Raw genomic sequence first — 10,329 nt, 5'->3', positions numbered from 1 at the left:
CCCCATCCCCCTAAAACACCTCCCCCCCCCCTGACTCTCACCTGTACGACGGCGATATCGAAGTGATCCCGCCCTCGAGGAAGAATCCCATCGTATCCGAGTGGAAGTTGAGGTAGTTCACGCGCGGCCGCACGTCCGGCCCCGCGTCCGCCTCCAGCCACTGGTCGTACATCGAGTGAACCCCTCCCCCGCCGCCGTCCTCCTTCGAACTCCCGTGGGCGGGGGAGGGGCAGGGCACGGCGCGTGCCGACGCGTAGATGGCGCTCTTCGCGAGCGGCGACGCGGCGACGTAGAGCGCGTGGTCGCCGCGCACGGGCGCGTCCACGTTCACGTACGCCACCGCGCGGCCGCGGAGCTCCCCCCCGAACTGCTCGAGGAACTCCGTCGAGCCGATCTTGCCGAACTCCTCGCCGCTCCAGCTCGCGAACACGATGCTCGCGCCCGGGTGCCACAGGTGCTCCTCGACGGACAGCTGCCGGAAGGCGTGCACGAGCTCGAGCAGCGTCGCCGTGCCGACGCCGTTGTCCATGGCGCCGCGGTGCCACGCGTCGCGGTGCGCGCCGACGACGATGTAGCGCGTCGGCTCCGAGCGGCCGACGAACTTTCCGACGACGTCGTGGATCATCACGCGTTCCGCGACGTTGTTCGTCTCGACGCGAACGCGCTCGCCCGCGACGGCGCTGTCGCCGCGGAAACCGGGGCCGACGGCGTACGAGACGTTGGCGAGGGCGCCGCGCCAGCTCGCCGGCGCCACCTGTCCGCCCATCTCCCTGTCGTCGCCGCGGGAATGAGAACGACGGAGCGATTAGCGATCACGGAAAGAATAACGAGAATAAATAATTAACGATTGAGAAATTAAGCGCAGGATTAAAAGGATGAAAATGTACTTAATTTTACGTTAAGAAAATATAAAAAAAGCGATGAACATAAACAACATGAGATTAGCGATCGGGAATAAATAATGAATATGACACGAATATTATTCGGAAACGATGGAGCGATTAGCAAAGCGATAGTGAGAATAAATAACGAACAATTAAGAAATTTATTAAGCACGTTCGTTTCTGTCACGGTGCTGAGGAAGAAAATTAAGCTTAATAACAAGAATGACGATTAAATATTATGAAAGTAGACGAAATAAAAAACGGACTAAATTCCTAATATATAAAATATAGAATAACTTATGATAATGACATTGTTAATTATTCCATTTTTATCGCCATTTCATTTACAAATATATTATTAACATATTAATATTATTCTTATTTCCATAACATTTGAATTTACCTGTGTAATTTGCACTTTATACAATATCGTGATATCTAGCTTCTGTACAGTTCAAGAATTTCAATTATCAATTCAACCATTTACGAGAAACATTGGAGCGATTTCATTAACTTTTATTTAACATTTAATTTAAGCATGCACAATAATGCACAAGGTAAATGCGAGTGGCTGAAGAGAGTTGTCGAGTTGTGGAAGACATTTTAAAAAGCACGTCGTTGGCATGCGATGATTTACGTGTGCTTTGATACGCGCTCATCATCGTTGTCATCATTGCTGCGTACGTAGCGTGGCACGGAACACCTTACCTTACACTACCTTACCTTACCTTACTTCACCTCACCTTACATTACACTACCTTACCTTACCTTACTTCACCTCACCTTACATTACACTACGGTTACCGTACGCTTAGCACTACTTGCCTTACTTTACTTCAACCTCACTTACATTACACTTTAACTAACCTTACCTGAGCAGCATCTCTGCATCATTGTAGCTGATCGGCTGAACGACTATCTTTGGAAGACCCGTCGGTTCTGTTCTGTAGACGCTATCTTGCAATTCATCATCTGTAAACAATATAGAAATGTAGAGAGAGAAGTAGAGAGAGAGAGAGAGAGAGAGATGAGAGAGAGAGAGAGAGAGAGATAGAGAGAAAGAGAGAGAGAGAGAGAGGGAGCAAAGAAAGAGAGAGAGAGAGAGGGAGAGATAGAAAGAGAGATAAAAAAGAAAGAGAGTAAATTTATTCGAACATAGGATGCTATTGCAACCTCCGTAAAGAAGGGCGTGCAGGCGTCTCCGGATCGCCAAGTTCTTCAGGCAGCGTTCCGTATCGGATTTCCGTCGCCCGGGAGCCAGAACGCCTTCGCGGCCAGGCTGCGCTCCTGGTTTGTGCGGGCGACTGCGGGGATCTCGTACAGCAGCACGCCGAGAGCGCCGCTGCTGCGCGTACTCCACCTGGTGGGAAATTTAACGATACACCCGTGAATTATATTGGAATAATAAAGTTTATTATTAGATCTATTTTATCTAGAATCTTTTAAAATAAAATTTAAATTTAAATTTAAAAAAATTTATAAATAAAATAAAAGACTAATTTAAGTTTTCTTCACGACAAATCTAAAACCCGGCAGCAAAAGTTTCAAAAATCTGTCGAGCTTCGTTGTCTTTTCGTCAGGCTGAACAAAGATGCTCGAGCCAGTCACCAGATGGCAGCAGGTGACAAGTGACTGAGCAAAAATCATTCAGCAACCGACAAAGAACAAAGACATCGCTAAGAAAATCTGCATCCTCTGCCCCGGCATACATAAAAAGGCGATACTTAAGAAAGAATTTACGTTGCTTCGCGAGATGCGATAAATTAAAACTTAAAGTTATATTAATCTAACTAATACTAAAAAATGGCAGTTAATTTCGCACAAAGACATGTATCCCCGCAGATTCCTAGTATGAATGAATATCTCCTGGTTTTGGTGATGCGACACAACTTCTCTCAAGCATGTGTAAGTGACAAGTTTTGCCTCGCGCTAGTCAAGTTAGGGCCGAGTTATAGAGTGGATGGAAAATATTAATCAAGGTCAAGGTCAAATAAGTCACAGTGACCTGGGTTTTGGTACGCGACACGTCCTTCTCCCAAGATGTGTAAGTATCCCAAGTGTTGCTGTGCAACGAGAATCAATTAGGGGCCGCGTTATAGCGCGGCAAGGGAAATATGATCAAGATCAAGGTCAGGTCAAGATAAGAAGTCGCAGTGACCTGGTTTTGGGTATCTTCGATCACACTTCTGCCCCAGATGTGCAAGTATACCAAGTTTTGGTCGGCTACAGAGATCAATTAGGGGCGAGTCTATAGAGTGGAAGGAAACTATTCTCCCCAAGATGTGTAAGTATACTCAAGTTTTGATAGCGGCGCTAGGACAATTAAGGTGGCCGAGTATAGAGCAGCCAGGGATAATATGATCATGTCAACGTCAAAGGTCAAATAAAAGGTCGGCAGTGACACTGGTTTTGAGGTACAGCGACACACCTTCTCCAAGAATGTGCAATCGTATACCAAGTTGGATCGCGCTAAGGTGCGAATTAAGGGTCCTAGTTAATAAGAGCGGAAGGGAAAGTGTCTGTGGCGGCGGCTGAAGAGACCATGAAATCATAGTATTCCCGCCGACTTCCGTCGCGGGGGATACAATTAATTATTAATAAATTATGGAAAAAATAATTAAATTTTACGCGAGCACTTAATTCATCTGTATCCGCGTAACGACCGTAAAGCTACGACGAGGTGCGGTCGGCGTCGTCGTCGCGGGCGACGCCTACGGGGCCGTCTGCGTCGTCACGCGCGACCCGGCCACGCCGTCTGCTGGTCGTCACGGCGACCGGTCACGGTCTTCTCACCTACTTGGGCGCGGGTAATCTTGCCCTGACGCAGCATGACAACACGATGGCGTGACGCTGAACGCGTTCATGAGGCTGACTGTCGTAGTCTCCTCACGAACGGCCGTAAGTTCAAGTTACAGCAAACTCTCCTCAACATATATGTAGTGGACATGAATTATGTAGATATGTATCGGGCTATGAAAATCACGGTTGAGATGTTTGGAAGAAATATTTCAAGTTCGTGTCTTTAATTTGCGTCGCACACGGTCCTACTAGGGGGGGGGGGGGCTGAGGGGATGCCCCCAGAATAATTTGAAATTTGGAAGTGGCAGATAGGCCATTTCATGCATCCTCATTTGCGTGGGGAAATTGCATGTCGCTCCTGTTCTAGTAAAAGAGAAATTTCATGACTATACACATTCAAAAGTCTTGTTATTGTTTCTATTGATACAATTCAATGTTTATATAAGCCCGGGCGCGGATATTTCCGGAGTTTCAGTTCGTTCTGTGTGAAATTTGACGTACCTTCGCTGACTTTTTATGTAGTTAATATGCTACCTATCTAATGTATTAGTCAGCATTACATCGACCGTCACGTTCACGGCGGGCGGGTGAGTAGGACCATGAACTGGCTTGCGTGTGTAAACATGTACTATACTCTCTATACCCATCTAGCAATGTATAGGTCCTAACATGTACCTCCACGCGTCCAGGTGGGCGAGTAGCGCCACTGAAACGGTCTGCGTGGTGTAATACATGTACTATAATGTGTACCTATAGGCATAGCTCTAAGCCCGTGTAGCTATGTATAGCTAATAGCTACATCATAGCCTCCACCGTCGCCAGCGGGCGAGTAGGCCATGAAGCGGCTGCGTTTATACATGTACATAATACAGTGTGTACTATACATAGCTCTACCCGTGTAGCTATGTATATATAGCTCCATTCGTACCTCCACCGTCCGCGGCGAGTAGGCAGGAAGCGCTGTGTGTGGGTATTACATGTAACTATACATGTATACTCATACATAATGCTTCTAGCCGTGTAGCTTATGTATAGTAATAGCTAGCTCATGGTACCATCCACGTCCCGGCGGGCGAGTAGGCCATGAAGCGGCTGTGTGTGTACCATGTACTATAGCATGTGTACTTAATCATAGCTCTACCAGCCCGTGTAGCTATGTATACGTATAGTCTTACCCATCGACCTCCACCGTCCCGGCGGGCGAGTAGGCCATGAACGGGCTCGTTGTAAACATGGTACTATACATGTACTATTACATGAGCTCTAAACCCAGTGTACTGATGGTATAAGTATAGCTACGCGATGTACCTCCACCGTCCGGCGGGCGAGTAGCGCATGAAGCGGCTGCGTGTAAACATAGTACCTATACATGTGTACTATACATAGCTCTAGCCCGTGTAGCTATGTATAGTATACTACCATGTACGCTCCAGCGTCCCGGCGGGCGATGGTAGCCATGAACGGCTTGTGTTGTGTAAAACATGTACTATAGCATGTGTATATACATAGGCTCTACCCGTGTAGCTATGTATAGTAACTGCTAGCGCCGCCCGCCGGCCATGTCCCTCACGCCCGGCGGGCGAGTAGCCATGAACGGCTGTGTGTGTATACATTGTACTTACATGTGTACTAATACATAGGCTCTACCCGTGTAGCTATGTCTAGTAAAGCTACCATGTAAATCCGTGCCAGCGTCCGGCGGGCGAGGTAGGGCGCGACGAACGGCTGCGTGTGTATACATGTATATACATGTGTATCTATACATTAGGCTCTAACCCGTGTACCTATGTATAGTATAGCTACATCGTACTCCACACCGTCCGGCGGCGGCGTAGTAGGCCATGAACTGGCTGTTTGTGTGAATAGCATGTACTATACATGTGTACTATACATAGCTCACCCGTGTAGCTATGTATAGTAATGCTACATCATACCCCCACCGTCCCAGCGGGCGAAGTAGGACATGTACGGCTGTGTGTGTATACGATTGTACATACATGTGTCCTGACTACATAGCTCTACCACCGTGTAGCTTATTATGTATAGTATAGCTGACCATCATACTCCAGCACGCGTCCCAGTGGGTAGCTAGCGCGCATGCAACGGGCTCTACGCCGTGTAGGCTATGAATAGGGTATAAGGGTACCATCATACCATCCACCCGTCCCAGCGGTCGAGTAGGCGATGAATCGGCTGTGTGTGTTACATGTTACTATAGGACATGTGTACTATACTAGCGTCTTACCCCGTGTAGCTATGTATATGAGGCTATCGCATCAGTACCTCCACCGTCCCAGCGGGGCGAGTAGGCCATGGAACGGCTGGTGTGTATACATGATACTATACAATGTGTATATACATAAAGCTCTACCGTGTAGCTATGTATATGTAAGACTATACCCTCATACTCCCCCTCTCCAGCGGCGAGTAGGTACCAGAACGGCTGTGTGTGTATACAGTCTATACAATGATTGTAAACTATACATAGCTCTAACCGTGTAGGCTATGTATAGTATAGCCTAACCAACATATCTCCACCGTCCCAGCGGGTGAGTAGGCCATGAACGGCTTGCACGGCTCTCCGTCTCGATCCTCGCTGTTGTTACTGCCATAGATCGACGACAGCAGGCTAGATAAAGTGACGTTGGCCGTCGCCAATCCGACGACGGCTCACATTGTTCGGCAACATTGTGCGCTTCTGCAGGGGGCGACAGGCCGGAGTCGTTATGGTGAATGCGCTACCGTTATTGCAATAACTATCTATTGTTAGATGTGATCAAGAATAGCAGAGATTATGTAGTAACACACAGCACGTCACGCACAAGCTACGGCGAGCCGCACGTAGCACGCACGCACGCACGGAACAGCAAGGCGCAACGCAGCAGTATATATATATGCATAAGTGTACATTACCTATCAGGTCTGGATAGCTTTACGCGGTATTTGAGCTTCTGAATATCGAACAGACGCGCGTTGCTGAACTTGCTCTCTATGTAGGTTGCCTGCACAATGTCGGGCGAGCTTCCAGCGGGATGAGGCGTGTTCGTGAAATATCTGAAACAATGGAAAGTGCGTGGTGCAGGTGAGAAAACACGAAGGACATCTCACGCGCGACACGGGATGCAATGCAATACAATACAATACAAGACAGTACAGTACAGTACAGTAACAGTACAGTACAGTACAGTAGTCAGTAAGTACAGGTACAGTAGCAGTATCAGTACAGTACAGTAACGTACAGGTAGCAGTACGTACAGACAGTACAGTACAGTACAGTACAGTACAATACAATACAACACACACAAAATAAATACCTAACCTAAATAAATAAATACAACACAATAGATACAACATGGTTGAACCTCGATCATGCGAGATTTAAACAGAACATCTAGTTGGTCGGATAATTCGCGGAAATGCGCCGATGAAACGGAAATATGAGAGTGTAACAAATCGCCTAGATTTTAATGAAGTGTCAATGACACTGTAGCTACACAAAAAAGGACACAAATGAGTGGAGTGAGCAAGAAAGTCATGTTTTAATTGATGCAATCCATCGACGTACATTATAGACACATGGAGAATATAAGTTGGGAGAACTCCATTACTATAGCTCTTGATATATATTTGTAAATTTTTTTATCGGTGAAAATAACACTTGTGCAGAGTCGTGAAAGTCTGGGCATGTGGGCGGCAGTGATGGTGTTACACCTAAAATGATCGGCCATTTCACGTTTTTATAAGTATTCAGATTTAGGCACTGCGCTAAAAAGCGGAGCTCCCGATGTTAACGTGTAAGATAGAGGATACGCAATTATTCACGTAGCCTTCGCTATAACGCCAACGTGACAATGCGTGTTTCCCTGCCCATAACACACCCTTTTGTCTAAGTTAAATTGATAACCATGGAAGTGGTTTACGTCGTATGAGTTTTTCTAGGGGTAGCACACACACGGGTTGCCATCTGTAATAGTCGCAATAAATAATTTATAAACAAAATGAATCACAATATAGACGTTCGAAGTATGGGAGCATAGGCATACGAACTATACCCAATTGTCAAAATTGGGTCAAACGGTTTGCTGATGTAAATCGTTGACGGCGTAGCCAATATGTTGACGGACGGCCACGACGGACGGACGTACGATGGATCGACCGACCCATGGCACTAGGCTCAGCTGACGATGTCAAGGTGAGCTAAAAAAACGCATGTGCTGCTACGTACGAATCTAGATATATGAGATAGTAGATAGAGAGAAAGAGATACATATATACAGACTAAAAAAAAAAATATATAAGAACAATCAGCGTCAGAGCGTCTGGGCTCAATCTGATGTCTGTTGCTACGCGTTATAAACGTAACATTTTAAGTCGTGGCGTAGTGACACCTTTGTTAGCCGGGCAGATGAGCAGATACGCAGTTGCGTACACATCATTTGCAGCAACCTTCTGCCATTCTGCATCTACGCTCCCAAATCCCATGTTTGATACAAATCGCGTGCGCTGAAACTCCTGTGTTTGATGGTGCATTGTGATTCAAACGCATGCACACCTTAACCTCTATTTAAAAAAAAATATTATTGTATAAAATTATTTGTTGTTATTAATGTTGTAAATAAATAATCGAAATATTCTGCGTTAATGGGAAACAATAGTTAAATGGATAAAGATAGAAAAATAATAGCAGAAAACAGGTAAATGATAAAAAATCAGCGATGGGATGAGTCAGCGCTGAAACAAAAAAGTTTTCCCACTCTGTCCATTTAGGCCATGTTCATTTCAGAAAATGTCTGATATCTGAAACGCTTTGTCGCCCCAGCTGCCCCTTTTGACGTGTGACCTCCATTTTCGCAGCTGGTGATGGTTTTCCTTGCCCATTTCAACTATATCACCGAATATTAAGAGCATAGTCGAGGGGCCGTTTTTTTTTTAAAAGATTTGTGCCGTAATCCGTATTTCTCCTATTACGTTAGTTAAGGGGAAATATTCCCCTCGTTTCAATCTTTGACCTTTTGACGGTCTTGTAATCGCCCAAAATTGTCATCCTGAGTCGTTTTTCACGATATATTATATTTTTATATATATATATCTATATATATATAAATATATATTATATATATATACTATAGAGAGGAGAGACGAGAGAGAGAGCGGAGAGAGAGAGAGAGAGAGATACCATAACACAGACAACCTAACATTTCCCACATCGATGGATTTGTCCCCTGGCCCCTCACGGCTCATGGCGATGAGACGTTGAACGTTGAAACTTTTCTTCAAAGAAGAAGTAAAATCCATTAGAACGGCTAGCTGCTGCCTTCAGCGGTGCGTCTAACTCGAGCCCTTTGGGGGATTTTGACATTTTGCGTTTTGCCTCTAAAACGCTGCTGCGAAATCCCTTTACTGTAAAAACGGACTGATTTTTCGCGCGCGGGCCGCGGCGCGGACACACGGCCTCGACACGACGACCACTTCGCAACTGCCGTCGCTGCGTTTGGGTCGCAGAAAAAAAGTGTGACCGGTGACAACACAATATGTCACGGCCGGGAAATTGTCACATTCGAAGACATGTACTTTTTCAATATTATGATATTCAGATTTCTAAAGCTGCTAGTGATAGACGATTACGATATCTTAGCATAACGATCACGAATCCTCCAAAAAAATATACATCGTGATGCAAAAATCGAAAATATCCGAGATATCGTGCACGATATCATCGTGTCTAGCGTAAAATATCGATTCGTGGCCACACATGGTGAACGTGGCATATCTACATATACACGCACTTTGCAATATCGGGGCTCTTGCACGTTGCTCAAAATTGTGGCAATTTATGGCAATAATTTTATTTCTTGTCGTTGATTTTGCTACTATTATGCTCATGATGGAATACATTAGGCTGAGTTTTTTTTCTCAATCGCCTCTCGCTCTGTTTGGGAAGGAAGGCGGGTAGCAAACGGTCAGTGCGATTTCCCACAGGAAATAATTATCGTAGTTCGCGTACCTGCTATTAACTAACAGTAACATTCAGAAGTTAATTGTCATAAATGACAAGCAGTGACATCCGTGGCATTATAACAAAAGATTTACTCGGACTGGACTGTATTGTGGCTGTATTGTTAGACCATAGGCAGATTATAACATGAGCCCCCACTCCCCGACACTACCACCGACCACGTGGGGGAGATGAAAGAACTCATTATAGCGTCACCTAGCGTTTCACACGAGGACTGGAGGAGTGAATAAACCACGCAGAATAGAGTGATTCCCTTCATTAATTAAGGCATTGTTGATATTATGTGATCATTACACGACAACATAACGCATCATTGCCTACAATGGTAAAAGCATTACCAATTATATAGGAGTAAAAACATGAAAACACGTCAAATGCACTGCAGGGTAAACACAATGAGTCACGTAGTCCAGGAAAATCACAGATCTAGACACTCACTCGAAAAATTGAGTGCACTCAGAGCCATACATCCTGAGAGAGAGAGAGAGAGAGAGAGAGAGAGAGAGAGAGAGAGAGACTCAGAGAGAGAGGGAGAGAGAGGGAGAGAGAGAGAGAGAGAGAGAGAGAGAATGAGACTCAGAGAGAGAGGGAGAGAGAGGGAGAGAGAGAAAGAGAAAGCGAGGGAGAGCT

General features: G+C 45.6%; 2 protein-coding genes and 1 long non-coding RNA gene across 3 annotated transcripts in view; all 3 read right to left on the bottom strand.

Annotated features, from left to right (window-relative positions):
- Nucleotides 1-37: 37 nt before the first annotated feature.
- LOC106806158 (N-acetylated-alpha-linked acidic dipeptidase 2-like) lies at nt 38-529 on the bottom strand. Its single transcript, XM_014808019.1, has one exon. It carries the CDS (start codon nt 527-529, stop codon nt 38-40), a length of 492 nt encoding a protein of 163 aa, XP_014663505.1.
- Nucleotides 530-619: 90 nt separating this feature from the next.
- LOC106806181 lies at nt 620-2,097 on the bottom strand. Its single transcript, XR_001393508.1, has 3 exons — nt 2,058-2,097; nt 1,757-1,856; nt 620-770 (listed from the first exon to the last, which is right to left on the bottom strand). It is a non-coding gene; the product is annotated as an uncharacterized LOC106806181 (long non-coding RNA).
- Nucleotides 2,098-2,102: 5 nt separating this feature from the next.
- Nucleotides 2,103-10,329, bottom strand: part of LOC106806157 — a 30,093-nt gene continuing 21,866 nt past the window's right edge. Inside the window, exons 5-6 of the mRNA XM_014808018.1 lie at nt 6,597-6,737; nt 2,103-2,244 (exon numbers count right to left, since the gene is read on the bottom strand). Coding sequence (XP_014663504.1) covers nt 2,103-2,244; nt 6,597-6,737 — 283 coding nt within the window. The remainder of the gene's footprint in view (nt 2,245-6,596; nt 6,738-10,329) is intronic.

Source organism: Priapulus caudatus, unplaced genomic scaffold (assembly GCF_000485595.1).
Source record: "Priapulus caudatus unplaced genomic scaffold, Priapulus_caudatus-5.0.1 Scaffold145, whole genome shotgun sequence".
NCBI classification, from domain to species: Eukaryota; Metazoa; Priapulida; class Priapulimorpha; order Priapulimorphida; family Priapulidae; genus Priapulus; species Priapulus caudatus.
This window is presented reverse-complemented; position numbering and strand designations above follow the sequence as displayed.